The sequence below is a fragment of the Coregonus lavaretus genome, assembly GCF_964263955.1.
Source record: "Coregonus lavaretus genome assembly, chromosome: 6".
NCBI lineage: Eukaryota > Metazoa > Chordata > Actinopteri > Salmoniformes > Salmonidae > Coregonus > Coregonus lavaretus.
In genome coordinates this window covers 37,097,310-37,115,376 of record NC_139993.1, presented here as the reverse complement: position 1 = coordinate 37,115,376, position 18,067 = coordinate 37,097,310, and the positions used below count along the sequence as shown (strand labels likewise).

At 45.6% G+C, this 18,067-nt stretch overlaps 1 protein-coding gene across 1 annotated transcript in view; it reads right to left on the bottom strand.

Moving 5' to 3' along the window:
- Positions 1–18,067, bottom strand: part of LOC311130639 (C3 and PZP-like alpha-2-macroglobulin domain-containing protein 8) — a 47,384-nt gene that overhangs the window by 1,203 nt on the left and 28,114 nt on the right. The window contains exons 31-42 of the mRNA XM_084163429.1: positions 14,100–14,186; positions 13,831–13,967; positions 13,394–13,549; positions 12,667–12,729; positions 10,752–11,005; positions 10,544–10,631; positions 6,675–6,749; positions 6,449–6,554; positions 5,891–6,001; positions 4,324–4,536; positions 3,342–3,416; positions 1,459–1,648 (exon numbers count right to left, since the gene is read on the bottom strand). Of these exons, the coding sequence (XP_084019555.1) occupies positions 1,459–1,648; positions 3,342–3,416; positions 4,324–4,536; positions 5,891–6,001; positions 6,449–6,554; positions 6,675–6,749; positions 10,544–10,631; positions 10,752–11,005; positions 12,667–12,729; positions 13,394–13,549; positions 13,831–13,967; positions 14,100–14,186 (1,555 nt within the window). The remainder of the gene's footprint in view (positions 1–1,458; positions 1,649–3,341; positions 3,417–4,323; positions 4,537–5,890; positions 6,002–6,448; positions 6,555–6,674; positions 6,750–10,543; positions 10,632–10,751; positions 11,006–12,666; positions 12,730–13,393; positions 13,550–13,830; positions 13,968–14,099; positions 14,187–18,067) is intronic.

Below are 18,067 nucleotides of genomic sequence, written 5' to 3'. Positions count from 1 at the left end.
TAGCACCATGGTGTAGCCGGAGGACAGCTAGCTTCCATCCTCCTCTGGGTAAATGTACTTTAATACAAAACCTAAGAGGCTCATGGTTCTCGCCCCCTTCCATAGATTTACACAGTAATTATGACAAGTTCCGGAGGACGTCCTCCAACCTATCAGAGCTCTTGCAGCATGAACTGACATGTTGTCCACCCAATCAAAGGATCAGAAAATTAATCTAGTACTGAAAGCATAAGCTACAGCTAGCTAGCACTGCAGTCCATAAAATGTGGTGAGTAGTTGACTCAGAGAGAAAAATACAATAGTTGAACAGTTTTGAACAAATCAATTTCTTCCAAAATGAAGCAGAAGCAAGAGCGAGAGTTAATAAATAAATAAAAAACGTTCAGTTTCACTTACTTAGCTAGCAAATGCAGCTAGCTAGTTTAGCATACTCAAACAGCCTGCTGAAACAGAGGGATGCTATGTTAGCTAGCTGGCTATGACTATCCAACACAACACTGGAACTCTTCCAAGGTAAGCTTTTGGTTTTTCTAATTTATTGCCACCGGGGCCCGCCAGTGTAAGTGCTAAACTGCTTACTGACTGTACACTAACGTTACTGCATGACTGTAGCGGGTTTACTAACACGTTAGTTCTATTCGCTATGTTGACTATGACTTTAGCAAATATGGTGACAACGATATAGGCTTTGTGTAGCGGTTATGATATGGTTTGGCTTGGATTGGTTTTTTCGCCTGGTCACATACAGCTTATGTGTTGTGCATTAAAGTCCACAAGTGAAGTGAAAAGGTGAGAGGAGGAGAGTGCATAGATGCTAGAAGGAATACAACGTGGCAGCTATGAAAGTTAACTGTGTTTATGCGTGATCAGGGGTGTATTCATTCCGCTGATTCTGAAGCAAACGGAACGGGGATAAACATACCTGAATTTGTTCAATAGAAACTTGTTTGCAACTTAATGATTACACCCTAGATCAGCTACATGCAGGCAAGAGTGTGCAAGGCAGTATTGAATGTGTCACTGTCTGTCCATGTGTCACTGTCTGTCACCTCAAATTTTTCTCTCGACCTGTGTGCAGCTACGTTGTAAACTTTCATTCATAGGCTAGGTTGTAGCAACCTCATGATGGATATAGGGAAAATGTGAGTATCATGTAGTAGCCTAAACCTATCGCTGTTACATTGAGCTGGGTGAATGGAATATGAATGATAGTCATCCAATATGCTATAATAGAAATAAGAAGTAAAATTGTCCTCCCTCATCTTAAACGGCACTGACTGCCACTGATGTAGAGTTATCTGAATACACTTTGTTATTACAGCGGAAATAGACTGAAACAGGTTTGAGGTTACAAAGTCACAGTTTACTTAATTTCAAGTCCTATCCACATTACCACCGTGCTAACGGTTCCAACTCAGTGTTGTTGTGCAGACAGACGGGGAGGTCAGAGGGCCATACCATCGCTCATGGGTGTCCTTTGTGTCCAGTGTGGGTAGCTGGCTATCTGATGGACTCTCCTGCTCTCCCCCCTGCTCCCCTGCCGCCAGCTCAAAGTGGTCCTCCCCCTCCACAGCGAAGGGTTCTGAGTCTGGGTCATACTCATAGGAGTAGTAGGACACCTCAGCCATGGAACCCTGCTCTTCCTCACCTACAGCACAAGAGAGAGGGACAGAGATAGGGGAGGAGGGATGGTAAAAAAAAAATCGCAAAAAAATAGTTTTGAGAGAACACTAGCTTTGGCAAAAAAGTCAACGGGTATAACAGTATGTTTCCACAGAGTATCTACCAAAAATGAGTTAATTGTACAAAGTGGCCAGTAGGGGTCACTATGTCCTTTAAAAGTTCAGCCTCGTGAAGCACTGCATGCACACTGCTCCTTTTGGAAATCATACATTTCAAATGAGTACACACACTACATTACATTTATTTTAATCAGTCTCTTAAACAGAGTATTTTGTTGAATTAATCGTGCCCTCAGCTCTGACGCTGTTTCACCACTAAGGGACATGTCCACACAGAGGAACTGATTCCAAAGTCTCAATGTCTTCACTTGATCTGTTGAGAATGCGGTCAGATTCTTGGCACACAAAATCACATCAATCACAATCTACCTAACCTAACGCACAGAGGAGCTCAGGTCAACAACATATAATAGCTCAGAATTACAGTTTGCACAATGTTCATTGAGTGTAATAATCTGGTTTGATACATGTTTTCTGTACGTGTGTACCGCACTAGAGTTTTAATGGCATTCCTGTGGTGAGGTCTCTTCCATTGTGAAGCATCAGTCTTTGTACTGAGGAGACCTTTGACCTTTGTGGAACTCCATTAAAGCTACTGTGAGCTGCAGGCTGGGAACAAGTCAGCACAGGCATAGGCCACATCAAACACACACGCACGCACGGACGTGAGCCTACTCTATATCACAGCCACGATTCCTGCTACACACCAACATAAAAGTGATATATCTGACCAGGAGTTCTGTAACAAGTTATTTAAGCTTGACATCTAAGTGAACCCTGTGGTGGAGCAACAAATATCACCTTTAAGAAAAACGATCCCCCTAAGGAAAGCCTATCCTCCTGTTTATCTGAATGTGAGAGTAGCCTGTAGAAGTGATCCACTGAGGAGTCAGTGCTCTACTTCCCCTCTCCTCACCTTTCCTGCAGACTGGGGCAAGTCCCAACAGCCCCCAGCACACTGCAGGCAGACAGAGTGATCAGACCTGGAGGACAGGAGGGAAGGGACTCTCATCTATACCTCTAGCTCTTCTAAAACACTGATCAAACTCTTTAGACTTTATAAGCAAGAAAAAGCAGATGCATGTTGGTGGACATATACTTTACAGTGGGTGTAGGCTACAGCAAACTATTGTAGCAGTCTGTATGTGAATGTTCTCAGAGGGTTGCATGTGTATAGTCTGAGCTGGAGTAAGCTCCAATCCCTCATACAATACAGATCAATGGATAAAACAGGTAGACATTTACAGTGGGCACAGTAGAGGTCTGGTCCTCCTCTGTCAGCCATGTATACAGTGTCTTAGAGCGGGAACAGAGCAGAGCAGGGTTCGCAAAAGTATGAGTCTGCACATGTCAACGCCTGCTTCACTCAGAGGTGATACGTCCGAACCCTTGCCTTTGGCTGGCACTCACAACTCACACACTCTTCACACTCCTCAACCCTCACACACACTCACTCCTGCAGCTGGGAACAGCTGGTGTCCAATGAGAGATAGGGGTGGAGGAGGTGTAGAGAGGAAAAGAGAGAGTGGTGTGTGTGTGTCTGTATGAGTTTTTGTGTGTGTGTGTGTGTGTGTGTGCTTTGCCAGGCACTGTATTTACCTTTGTGTACAGGCACAGGAGCTTGCTCTGGTTCCTCGGCTGTTGCAGTCTCTCTGTCCTCCGTGGTGGATTCCACTGTGTGAAAAAAGACAACACAATGACAACAAGCCAATGTTACACGGACCACATATTGTACTGTACGGTTACGGTAAAAGTGTGATATCTTTTCCCGTATTTCCAATGTGGGTGCATATTTCTAAATCACCCATACACAAACAAACGACAATAGGAACACGTATCCGGTCCTTTTGATAATCTACTGTATGAACCACTTGGCACAGGCAGCCTAGTTTTCCCACATAGGTTTTGTCTGTGCCTTTTCCCAATCCGCTCCACAACAAGAATGCTCCTTTGTTGTTGGTCTGTGCGTCGGAAAGGAATGTGACAGGGTTTTCAAAGGCCTGGACAAAAGCACTCTGTCATTTGGGGTGCCCTGTAATATAGCAGCGCTGGGAAGCTCTCCTCGCAAACTTCATCCAGCCTGCACCTGAACAGCTGTTACCACAGCCGCACACACACACCACCCTTTCTTCTCCAACTTTTGTGTGTGTGTGTGATAGATGATGTGCATGTTGGGCTGCCCTGCACCCTCTTCCCAGCACATCCTCTCTTCAATTCCTCAAAGGGTGTTTCTAATAATCACAACATTTTGGAGACATATTTTCGGTGGATGTAATGTTTGACTATGAACTAGATCATGTTTTAGCTCTTCAATGTGTGACAGCTGACCGATAAATTAGAGCCACATGTGGGCCTGGCTGGCAGAGCCACTGGGAGGGGTACAGAGCCTGGCATGCTAGTGTTAGGAGCAGTCAGTGGGTGTGGTGGATTTTAATTAAATCCATTCAGAGGACGAATTGACATCAAACTCATGAATTTATTAATTGGCCATTACTGTCATTGAGGATTTTTCAGCTCATGAACTTCATTTGAAATGGAATGGAGCCAATCCCTGGTAGAGTAGTCGATAGAGTTGTCTTACTCTGAGGACACTGGGACATGGGCACTTGTTCTATGCGGGTCCCGTTGCGGCAGGCGAAGACCTCCATCTGGCACTGATTCTGGTAGAGATGTCTGTCTGAGCCACACACCAGCTCCCCGTCATAGCCACAGTCCCTGTAGCAGGTGCAACGCTCAAACTGCTCCTCCTCCAGACAGCCAAACACGTTGTTACATTGGTTCCCCTGGACAAAGCCTGGGTCAGAGGAAACACACAGGACAATAATAATAATAATATAATAATATGCCATTTAGCAGACGCTTTTATCCAAAGCGACTTACAGTCATGCGTGCATACATTTTTGTGTATGGGTGGTCCCGGGGATCGAACCCACTACCTTGGCGTTTCAAGCGCCGTGCTCTACCAGCTGAGCTACAGAGGACCACAAGATACTTTTTTTTTTTTTTTTTACTTTGGGGATCTTTTGCATTTTTCTTACAATGTTTATCAACATTGTGTGTAAACATTGTGTGACTTTAGTTGTGAAATTTAACCATCATGATAGAGCTCGCCAGCTTGTCGCCATAAAAACCGGAAATTAGTTACCTCTGGTTCGTTCAGCCATCCCTATGGGGAAAATGAATGGGGTAAGAATAGGGTTTTGGGATAAATGCCCCAGATAAGGTCTGAGGTTAACACTAGTGCTTTATGTGCTTTTTTAAATTACATAAACACTTCAAAAATCACAAAAAGTGACGCTAGCTGATGAAGATTATCATAGACCAAAATGTAAGATTTCCTAAGCCTGTGTTTACCACAGACCTTATTTTCGGTGCTTATCCAAAAACCATACAAAACCTCCATTCATTTTCCCATAAGCTTTGTCCAACAAACCATGGTGGAGTGCCTACAAAAATACACCATTACTATTACTTTCTATAGTCAAAGTGCACAGGACAAAAAACTATCCCAACCATGGGTCAGGCAAAGAGTAGGAAAAAGAGAATATATCTTTCATAGGAAGGAAAGTTAAGACAGAGAGAGAGAAAAAAGAAAGAGTGTGAGAGGATGTGTGTGTTGATGAGAGCGGTTCCCCAGGGTCTGAGCATGGCCTTGGTTCCAGCTGCATGGGGTCCCAGCCCCTCAGGCTCTCTCTCAGCCAGGCCGGCAAAACACAGTGCCAACACACACAGGGTCATCCACTCGTCACCACGGTGACAGGAGCAAACTTCGCCATTTGTTGTAGCAACATCGGCCCCCGCTAATAAGAGTGTGTGTGTGTCTCTCTGAAACGAAAACACTCGGCTCGGCACGATGACAACCAGGGACAGTGGGCATTCCTGTGCGGGCCTGCTATTCTGTTTCTTCTCTTTCCAATATCGGCCCGTGCCAATAACAATTTAGGCACGACACACACGCTCTTAGAAAGCATAGGGACAGGAAATGGAGTTTTACAGAGGAGCCCCATGAGACATGTCACACTTTCACTCTCTCTCTCTCTCTCTCTGTTCTATTAGCTGGGCTTAATGGGCACTAACACAAATATAATGTCGTAGTACCATTAATGGAAATACAGTAAAGTGTTGTAACTCGGTGGTGTAACTCTTACCTATCCAATGGTTGGTTGAGCTCTCCACCTCGTTGCACGTGGTGCCGTCACACAGCTCGCGGGCCAGTGGACTGCTCTCGCTCACGTTGTAAAAGCGGGTGGCCTCAAACGCTGTGGAGAGAGAGACAGTAACACACACACACACACAAAGCTTTGTATGAGTGGTGGATGCACCTCTCTCCACAAAAGAACGCTGTATCTATTATTTAACCCTCCCGTTGTCCTAGGGTCAAAATGACCCGCCACTGTGTTGAACCAACTTTATTTAATTTTTATATTTTTTGGATCATTTGTGAGAAGGAGGCAGTGATACTTTCTTTAAAGTCTCACTGACTCCTTCTCACAAATTATCCCAAAAATATAAAAATTAAATAAAGTTGGTTCAACACAGTGGCGGGTCATTTTGACCCTAGGACAACGGGAGGGTTAAACCACAGACTAGAGAATTCCAATTTCCTCTGAGAGAAGGCTGTCGATAAATCATACTAAATCATTGTGAAGACAGAGGAGGGTTTTCCTGCTCGCAAAGTGAGCATATTCATTACATCAGAGGCACACCTGGTTCGTAGTAGTCATACACCTTGACCGGAACAGGTGCTGTCTTGCCCACTATGTACTGCCTGACAGCCTGAAAGGCCACACACGTCATACACTGACTGGAGATCTGTGTGGTGGGACAAACATAGAGACAGGTCAAACGTTAACCAGTTAGAACTGATCTCAGTACAGTACACCACAGCTATAAACAGATTACAATGGTGATATACTGGTATGGCTAACTCACCTCATCAAAGTAGAAGAGGACCTTCCTTCCGTCCACTTCGTACCTCTTCAGACCAACCCTCTTGTCCATCAGCAGCTGTTTGATGAGAAAAGGGGAGTGGATGGGGGTCAGTGTATATTCTAATCTACAATTAACCAAACATTTAATAACATCCCTTACAACAAACACTATTATAATAATAATAATAATAATAATAATAATAATAATATAATATGCCATTTAGCAGACGCTTTTATCCAAAGCGACTTACAGTCATGCGTGCATACATTTTTGTGTATGGGTGGTCCCGGGGATCGAACCCACTACCTTGGCGTTACAAGCGCCGTGCTCTACCAGTGTCAAAACCTTTTAGTTTAAAGGGTTAAATGCTAAGCTTTTTTGTTGTCTCACTGGTCAATGAGTATTCTGGTGATCTCATTTCAGCCTAGTTGTAGATAGGTCAAGCCTGTTTACAAGCTGAAGAGAGGGAGCCAGAGACAGCTTCCAATAACAGCATCAGTATCTATGAGGGAGTTGCTGTTTACTGCGTTAAGGGGGTGGGTGTTGGGGGAACATGGGGGGTTGATGGGGGAACGGGGTGTTAATTCCTCCTACAGGGCTCTCTAGGTGGCAGTCCTACGGACAGATTCAGTTTATGAGGTGCTCAGCCTGAGCTGGCGCCACTGGGACACACACACACACACACACACACACACACACACACAGTTTGGTAGAGAGTGATAAAGTGTGTGTGTGTGTGAGTAGGCTGTGTGTTGGCTGTGTTGTTTTTTCCCTTGACAATAACTATAATTACAGTAACAACTTGAAATGTATTCCATTCAACTTCTCCTAGCACTTACAGTAACATAAGATAGGTAGCATAGTTAATGTGAGGCATTTTATTCCATTCAGCTCAGCTCATTATATTGATAAAAACAGCTACAGAGGCATAAGCCAAAGTGTGTTGTGTAATCATTCCAATTAACATCTATGAAAACAACAACACATGACTGCGTAAGCGAGGCTCCGTCTCGTAAAGTGAGGAATGCGGCTGGTCAAGGCAGTCAGGCAGTCGTAAGGCAGGGAGGCTAGCAGGGGTGGCTCTGTAAACCTAGATTGTTAGCCACTACACTACACAGGTCAGCACCGACTCCCTCAAGTCTCAGGGAGCTAGTGTGTGTGTGATTGTGTGTGCGCGTGTGTGTTATCTCCCCCCAGGTAGGTGGATAGCTGGAGTCTGGGGCCTATAACTCTGCAGTAATGGGGGAGATAAGCATTTGATGAGGGCCTGGGGAGGTGACCTCAACTAACCTCTCACCCCCTCCCTAAGATGGCTGCCATGGGTCCCTGGGTCTCTCTCCCCTGGCTCTCAGAGGGGGGTAGTTGGGATAAACAGTGGCAACCCCCAGCCCCAGCCCTCCCCTGCCCTGGCGGCTGGGCTTTAGGCCCACAGAGGGTTGGTGCCCCCTGTCCTGGCTCCCAATGGAGCCCCAGAGACACAGTAACCAACACTGGGCCAGAGTTGGCCCTCATCCAGACAACGCTACAGTCCTTAAACACTGCAGTAAAAATACTCTCTCAATACTCTCTCAACTGCTGCATAAACACACACACATAGATCCAGTCAACCCAGTTTTGGCTATGTCTGCCAAGAGTTCCAGCACATCTAAATGAAAAAATACAAAAGTATGGTAGGAATACTATAGTATTCACTGTAGTGTTTTTACAGATTTTACTGTAGTATATTGTAGTATTTACTGCAGTATACTGTAGCATTTACAGTTCATTATAGTATAAATACTGTAGCAAAAAAATTGTAGTATATACTATAGTCATTACTGTAGTGTTTTTGCAGACTGTAGTATACTGTAGTACATTTACATTACATTTTCGTCATTTAGCAGAGCGACTTACAAATTGGTGCATTCACCTTATTATTTTTTTTTTTGGGGGGGGGGGCTTGGGTAGGGGGAGAGTAGAAGGATTCCTTAAAGAGGTGGGGTTTCAAGTGTCTCCGGAAGGTGGTGAGTGACTCCGCTGTCCTGGCGTCGTGAGGTAGCTTGTTCCACCATTGGGGTGCCAGAGCAGCGAACAGTTTTGATTGGGCTGAGCGGGAACTGTGCTTCCGTAGAGGTAGGGGGGCCAGCAGGCCAGAGGTGGATGAACGCAATGCCCTCGTTTGGGTGTAGGGACTGATCAGAGCCTGACGGTACGGAGGTGCCGTTCCCCTCACAGCTCCGTAGGCAAGCACCATGGTCTTGTAGCAGATGCGGGCTTCAACTGGAAGCCAGTGGAGTGTGCGGAGGAGCGGGGTGACGTGAGAGAACTTGGGAAGGTTGAACACCAGACGGGCTGCAGCGTTCTGGATGAGTTGTAGGGGTTTAATGGCACAGGCAGGGAGCCCAGCCAACAGCGAGTTGCAGTAATCCAGACAGGAGATGACAAGTGCCTGGATTAGGACCTGTGCCACTTCCTGTGTAAGGTAGGGTCGTACTCTGCAAATGTTGTAGAGCATGAACCTACAGGATCGGGTCAACGCTTTGATGTTTGCCGAGAACGACAGGGTGTTGTCCAGGGTCACGCCAAGGTTCTTTGTACTCTGGGAGGAGGACACAACAGAGTTGTCAACCGTGATGGCGAGATCATGGAGCGGGCAGTCCTTCCCCGGGAGGAAGAGCAGCTCCGTCTTGCCGAGGTTCAGCTTGAGGTGGTGATCCGTCATCCACACTGATATGTCTGTCAGACATGCAGAGATGCGATTCGCCACCTGTATTTACTGTAGTGTTTTTGGGGACATTACTGTAGTATTTACTAAAGTGTTTTTGTCCTTATTATCCTTTGACATAGAAGTGGAGGGCTTTCTCCTTGATGAAACCTACTGGAGAAATACTAAAAGAGCAAATGTTCCATAACCTTTAGGTAGGTAGGACTGGGGTCTGAATGGAGAGCTTTTGCTCTTTTCTATAACCATAGGGAACACAATATATGGTCTATACTTGGCATGTAGGTTTCTCACTTACAGGTGACACAAATTGGGATATGGGGGAGGGGAATGGGCAGGGTATATACAAATAAATACTGTAGTATTTACTATATATATATATATATATAATTTTTTTTTTTGCAGGTTGTTGTTTTTTTGCAGACATTTTTGCAGTATTTACTACAGTGTTTTTTTTGTCAATAATACCATAGTATTTACTAAAGTATTCAACAGTATACTTCAAAATTACATACTAAGTACTACACATGGTTGAGGGATACTACCGTATGTAGTATAGTATTCTACAGTATACTACTGTTTACTACAGAATTATATTGTAAGGACTATAGTATTCTATAGTAAACTGTATAATTCTTTATGTGGGCAATAGCAGAGCCACATGTCTCAGCCACTCAACGTCTTCATCCATTGATAAGCAAATCTCCACAAACACCTTTCTGAGACGCAGTGGGGAAGAACATGAGCAGCATAAACAGCAACAGAGGAGAAACAATGTCATGGCATGTAATAGAGTTTAAAAAAATTGAGTGTGTGTGGGGGGGAGGGGCAGCTAAATATACAGTAGTTTACTAAGCTACCAATTACTTTACACTGGAAGAAGTTAAGCTACACTAAAACTACCCTTAAGAAAAATATAGTACTTCACCACATCCAAACTACTTCGTGATAAATAATCATATTTAAATCTGAAATATTTAATTTAGCCTATTAAACACAAAAACGGTTTCAAGTGAGAATTAGGAAGCCGAAAAAGAAAGGACATTCGTGCCTACTTCACCTGATAAATTCCACGCCACACCGCCTCCTCTGAAATGGCCTTCAGATGTGAGCCGTGTCTGTCTGTCTGTCTGACATTGTAATGTGTGTGTGTATGTTTATGTCCTACCGTCTCCAAGCTTTCCACATCGGCACAGAAACCTGACAGCAGAGGGACCTCCAAGACAGCCATGTTGGAAGAACCTGAGTGGAGCCACCTGAAGAGAGAGAAACAGAGTTAGATGCTAAGCTAAATGCTAGCAGAACTAGGCAAACTACCAGGCTAAATGCTAGCTAGGCTAAAGGCTGCTGCACTGAGCCGACTGTCTCTGCAGTACCTGGCACAAGCTTCCAGGGTGATGCGGTAGTCCAGGTTGTCTTGGTGAGCTGCGGGGTCTTCATCATCGGTGGCCGCCCGGCGTTTGCGGCTCAGCTCTGAGCGGTTGTCGGCACGGGAACGGGAGCGAGGGCTAGGGTGGCGGGGGGAGGGTGGTGCTGGCGGGTGGCGCTCCTGCCTGGGTTCCTTCAGGTCCACCTTGAGCTGGAAGGCTGGCTTGGCCAAGGGGTCAGGCACGTTGTAGGACACATCAATCTGAGGAGAGAACAAGCAGCGTGGCTTAGAGAGACAGAATGTATTCCAGATTGTGGGTGTAATAGAAAGTGCAGAGGTGCAGAGCAAACCTGTGTTGCAGAGAAAACCCATTGAATGTGGAAGCTAGCACACACACACACACACACACACACACACACACACAGGCTCTCTCGCTTTCATCATGCTGATGTTGTCGTCTCATTACAGCCCAGGTGCTCCAGGCCTCAGGCACTGTCAGACTGGAGAGAGGGAGAGAGGGATGTGCTGAGGGAGGGAGAGGTGTGGATGGAGGGATAGAGGTGTGAAAGGAGGAAAAGAGATGTGTGTATAGATGGAGGGAGGTATGGAGGAGTGGAGGGGGGCAGAGATAGTCAGCAATAGTTGCCTTCTCCAGCCATGGCTCCTATATACACTGAGTGTACAAAACATTACATACACTGACCAGTTGAATCCATGTGAATGCTATGATCCCTTATTGATGTCACCTGTTAAATCCACTTCAATCAGTGTAGATGAAGGGGAGGATTTTTAAGCCTTGAGACAATTGAGACATGGATTGTGTGTGTGTGCCATTCAGAGGGTGAATGGGCAAGACAAAATATTGATGTGCCTTTGAACAGGGTATGGTAGTAGGTGCCAGGCACACCGGTTTGAGTGTATCAAGAACTGCAACACTGCTGGGTTTTTCACGCTCAACAGTTTCCCGTGTGTATCAAGAATGGTCCACCACCCAAAGGACATCCAGTTAACGTGACATAACTGTGGGAAGCATTGGAGTCAACATGGGCCAGCATCTCTGTGGAATGCCTTAATGGCCATGTACTCTTATAATCTCCACCTGACACACCAGAAGAGTACTGGCCACCCCTCGGAACCTGGTTCCTCTCTAGGTTTCTTCTTAAGTTCCTGCCTTTCTAGGGAGTTTTTCTTAGCCATCTGCATTGCTTGGTCTTTGGGGTTTTAGGCTGGGTTTCTATAGCATTTGGTGACAACTGCTGATGTAAAAATGGCTTTATAAAATATATTTGACTGATTGATATATATATATATATATATATATATAACTGCAGCATTAAAACAGTAGTAATACACATAAGCTTTATGTCCTTTTTCAAAGGATCCAATAACTGTTAGTGTTATCTGAAGGATCACAGAGCCCATTTGAGACCAGTGTAATGATCACCTGTCATGTGAAGCTGGATAAGGTTGACAGGCTCTTCTAAACATGCAGCAGAGGAGAGGAGAGGAGAGGAGAGGAGAGGAGAGGAGAGGAGAGGAGAGGAGAGGAGAGGAGAGGAGAGGAGAGGAGAGGAGAGGAGAGGAGAGGAGAGGAGGAACGCTGTGTTCTATCTAGAGCAGGAAGCTGCATGGGGAACCCCCCCCCCAAGAAGTTGTTTATGCACCCTGGCCTCAAAGAGCCTTTTGTTTTTAGTGACAAGGTACAGCGAAAACAGCATCCTATCCAGGGCGTCAGTGTTATTGAGGAACGAACAGTCCCTGCCGAACAACTGCCTAAGTTCTACCAGATCATTCCAATTTACAGTCAGGAATTTGGGCATTAGAGCAATGAGTCATGGGAATGGACTGGCTTTTCCCCTCTGGTGAATTCTCAGTGTGAGTGAAGGATATAATGGTAGAAGAGGAGATCAGTAGTAACATACCTGCATTAGACAGCAGCCCTCGCCTTTAGCACTGACAAACAGCCCTGTGGGAATACTGGGGATCTAGAGAGAAAGAGAGCGAGAGGAGAGAAAAAAAATGGGGTTGAGAGAGAGAGAAAGAGAGAAAAAGATGGGGGGGGGGGGGGGGGGGGTGAGAGAGACACTTATCAAGTGAATTAATGCTGTAGACCCAAGCAGCAGCAGTCAAATAGCATGGCCACTAACCAGCACAGCTAAATTACCCCCAATTAAACTGACAGAGCTAATTACGGCAGAGAATTACATGCCCGGCAGAGGGAAGAAAAGTTAATGCCCTCACCTGAGCCATTCCCTCACTGTGACTGATAGGCAGGTGCTTGGGAAGGAGAAGGAAATGTAGACGCATAGCCTGAAAACACTCACTGGTTCCTTCACTGGGAAACACATTCCACTGCTCTTAGATAGAGTCTCATTGTTATCCTCAACTGAATTGACTTTGTGGATGTTATTTAAGGTACCTTTCATAATTGAAAACTGACAATTGTGTAACTTTAGTTTCTATGTGTATCATGGTCCAGTAGAGGTCCCTTCACCACCTGAGCAAGAGCGTTTACCTCAGAAAGAAGATGCCCTTAGGCACAGATCTAGGATCAGATTACCTTCCTCCAATCCTAACCTTAACCATTATGGGAAAAAACATAACTGACCTTACATTAGAGTCTAGTGGCAATGTGACCATACTCCTTACCAAGGCGCTCTGTAGGATCTTTTGGTTGTCGCGGTGCAGTTCAAAGCTCTCCTGGAAGTCCAGGTTTGTAGAGGCCAGAGAGATGGTCAGGTTGACTCCTCCCACGTATGACAGGATGGCATACTCAGACAACGCCTGAAGGGCCACACACGTGTCCTAGGAGAGTGGATGGACAGACAGTTATTAGGAGGCGGCTTTGGACACTGACTGACCAGATGACCAATTACCATTTGTTTCAAATATACCTTTGTGAGACAGTTCTCTCTTCTAAAAGAGATTATCAGGCTAACCTGGTAAAACCTGGTAAATTAAAGGTAAAATAAAACCATTTGGCCGCTTAAAAAACACAATAATACATATGGGAGAGATTAATCTGGGAGAATGCTTTTGACTAAGAGGCTGAGAGGCTCTGGTTCTCCAGTGTTTGTGAGGGGTACCTGTGTGGAGGAGAAGCCCCCGAGGGCGTTCCTCTGCTGGGAGAGCCACTTGACCACAGGCAGGGCGGAGGCCACGTCACCCAGCAGGGCGTAGGTCAGCAGTCCATATGCTGTCATCTCCACCTCCGCTGACACCACTGGGACATGGAGGAGACTATTAGCATACAAACACCAGACAGCCTAACTAATACTAAAAGTCAAGATCTAAGAACATCAGAATCATCAGTCATAGAGGATAGTCTAGCTGTGGCCAGACAGTGTGTGTATACCTGACTGAGAAAGACCGTCACTAAAGCCCATGAAGGTGTCCTCATCTGTCACCGTGCTGCCTGTCAGACTCCAGTGGGTGAAGCCGTCTGATTGAAAGAGAGAAGAAAGACAAAGAAGGAAATGGAGAGAGACGAAAGTGTAAGAAACAGTATGTGGAAGAACAATGGGTCTGTCATGTCAGTTTAGTGTTTTACAGTGAGAGAAAAAAGTATTTGATTTTGTACGTTTGCCCACTGACAAAGAAATGATCAATCTATAATTTTAATGGTAGGTTTATTTGAACAGTGAGAGACAGAATAACAACAAAAAAATCCATGTAAAAAATGTTATAAATTGATTTGCATTTTAATGAGGGAAATAAGTATTTGACCTCCTCTCAATCAGAAAGATTTCTGGCTCCCAGGTGTCTTTTATACAGGTAACGAGCTGAGATTAGGAGCACACTCTTAAAGGGAGTGCTCCTAATCTCAGTTTGTTACCTGTATAAAAGACACCTGTCCACAGAAGCAGTCAATCAATCAGATTCCAAACTCTCCACCATGGCCAAGACCAAAGAGCTCTCCAAGGATGTCAGGGACAAGATTGTAGACCTACACAAGGCTGGAATGGGCTACAAGACCATCGCCAAGCAGCTTGGTGAGAAGGTGACAACAGTTGGTGCGATTATTCGCAAATGGAAGAAACACAAAATACCTGTCAATCTCCCTCGGCCTGGGGCTCCATGCAAGATCTCACCTCGTGGAGTTGCAATGATCATGAGAACGGTGAGGAATCAACCCAGAACTACACGGGAGGATCTTGTCAATGATCTCAAGGCAGCTGGGACCATAGTCACCAAGAAAACAATTGGAAACACACTACGCCGTGAAGGACTGAAATCCTGCAGCGCCCACAAGGTCCCCCTGCTCAAGAAAGCACATATACAGGCCCGTCTGAAGTTTGCCAATGAACATCTGAATGATTCAGAGGAGAACTGGGTGAAAGGGTTGTGGTCAGATGAGACCAAAATCAAGCTCTTTGGCATCAACTCAACTCGCCGTGTTTGGAGGAGGAGGAATGCTGCCTATGACCCCAAGAACACGCCACACCAAACTGGAAGTCTTCCGACTAGCTTGGAAAGACAGTACCGTGCAGTACCGAAGAGCCCTCACTGCTGCTCGATCATCCTACTTTTCCAAATTAATCGAGGAAAATAAGAACAATCCAAAATTTCTTTTTGATACTGTTGCAAAGCTAACTAAAAAGCAGCATTCCCCAAGAGAGGATGGTTTTCACTTCAGCAGTGATAAATTCATGAACTTCTTTGAGGAAAAGATCATGACCATTAGAAAGCAAATTACGGACTCCTCTTTGAATCTGCGTATTCCTCCAGGGCTTAGCTGTCCTGGATCTGCACAGCTCTGCGAGGGCCTGGGATCGGGAGAGACACTTAAGTGTTTTAGTACTATATCTCTTGACACAATGATGAAAATAATCATGGCCTCTAAACCTTCAAGCTGCATACTGGATCCTATTCCTACTAAACTGCTGAAGGAGCTGCTTCCTGTGCTTGGCCCTCCTATGTTGAACATAATAAACAGCTCTCTATCCACCGGATGTGTACCAAACTCACTAAAAGTGGCAGTGATAAAGCCTCTCTTGAAAAAGCCAAACCTTGACCCGGAAAATATAAAAAACTATCGGCCAATATCGAATCTTCCATTCCTCTCAAAAATTTTAGAAAAAGCTGTTGCGCAGCAACTCACTGCCTTTCTGAAGACAAACAATGTATACGAAATGCTTCAGTCTGGTTTTAGACCCCATCATAGCACTGAGACTGCACTTGTGAAGGTGGTAAATGACCTTTTAATGGCGTCAGACCGAGGCTCTGCATCTGTCCTCGTGCTACTAGACCTTAGTGCTGCCTTTGACACCATCGATCACCACATTCTTTTGGAGAGACTGGAAACCCAAATTGGTCTACACGGACAAGTTCTGGCCTGGTTTAGATCCTACCTGTCGGAAAGATATCAGTTTGTCTCTGTGAATGGTCTGTCCTCCGACAAATCAACTGTACATTTCGGTGTTCCTCAAGGTTCCGTTTTAGGACCACTATTGTTTTCACTATATATTTTACCTCTTGGGGATGTTATTCGAAAACATAATGTTAACTTTCACTGCTATGCGGATGACACACAGCTGTACATTTCAATGAAGCATGGTGAAGCCCCAAAATTGCCCTCGCTAGAAGCCTGTGTTTCAGACATAAGGAAGTGGATGGCTGAAAACTTTTTACTTTTAAACTCGGACAAAACAGAGATGCTTGTTCTAGGTCCCAAGAAACAAAGAGATCTTCTGTTAAATCTGACAATTCATCTTGATGGTTGTAAAGTCGTCTCAAATAAAACTGTGAAGGACCTAGGCGTTACTCTTGACCCTGATCTCTCTTTTGACGAACATATCAAGACTGTTTCAAGGACAGCTTTTTTCCATCTACGTAACATTGCAAAAATCAGAAATTTTCTGTCCAAAAATGATGCAGAAAAATTAATCCATGCATTTGTTACTTCTAGATTAGACTACTGCAATGCTCTATTTTCCGGCTACCCGGATAAAGCACTAAATAAACTTCAGTTAGTGCTAAATACGGCTGCTAGAATCCTGACTAGAACCAAGAAATTTGATCATATTACTCCAGTGCTAGCTTCCCTACACTGGCTTCCTGTTAAGGCAAGGGCTGATTTCAAGGTTTTACTGTTAACCTATAAAGCGTTACATGGGCTTGCTCCTACCTATCTTTCCGAGTTGGTCCTGCCGTACATACCAATACGTACGCTACGGTCACAAGACGCAGGCCTCCTAATTGTCCCTAGAATTTCTAAGCAAACAGCGGGAGGCAGGGCTTTCTCCTATAGATCTCCATTTTTATGGAACAGTCTGCCTACCCATGTGAGAGACGCAGACTCGGTCTCAACCTTTAAGTCTTTACTGAAGACTTATCTCTTCAGTAGGTCATATGATTGAGTGTAGTCTGGCCCAGGAGTGTGAAGGTGAACGGAAAGGCTGGAGCAACGAACAGCCCTTGCTGTCTCTGCCAGGCCGGTTCCCCTCTCCACTGGGGTTCTCTGCCTCTAACCCTGTTGCAGGGGCTGAGTCACTGGCCTGCTGGTGCTCTTTCATGCCGTCCCTGGGAGGGGTGCGTCACTTGAGTGGGTTGAGTTACTGACGTGATCTTCCTGTCTGGGTTGGCGCCCCCCCCCCCCTTGGTTTGTGCTGTGGTGGAGACCTCTGTGGGCTATACTCGGCCTTGTCTCAGGATTGTAAGTTGGTGGTTGGGGATATCCCTCTAGTGGTGCGGGGGCTGTGCTTTGGCGGAGTGGGTGGGGTTATATCCTTCCTGTTTGGCCCTGTCCGGGGGTTTCTTCGGATGGGGCCACAGTGTCTCCGGACTGCTCCTGTCTCAGCCTCCAGTATTTATGCTGCAGTAGTTTATGTGTCGGGGGGCTGGGGTTAGTTGGTTATACCTGGAGTACTTCTCCTGTCTTATCCAGTGTCCTGTGTGAATTTAAGTATGCTCTCTCTAATTCTCTCGTTCTCTCTTTCTCTCTGAGAACCTGAGCCCTAGGACCATACGTCAGGACTACCGGGCATGATGACACCCTGCTGCCCCCAGTCCGCCTGGCCTTGCTGCTATTCCAGTTTCAACTGTTCTGCCTGCGGCTACGAAACCCCTACCTGTCCCAGACCTGCTGTTTTCAACTCTAAATGATCGGCTATGAAAAGCCAACTGAGAGACCTGAGCCCTAGGACCATACGTCGGGACTACCGGCCGTGGTGACTCCTTGCTATCCCCAGTCCGCCTGGCCTTGCTGCTATTCCAGTTTAAACTGTTCTGCCTGCGGTTATGGAACCCCTACCTGTCCCAGACCTGCTGTTTTAAACTCTAATGATCGGCTATGAAAAGCCAACTGAGATTTATTCCTGATTA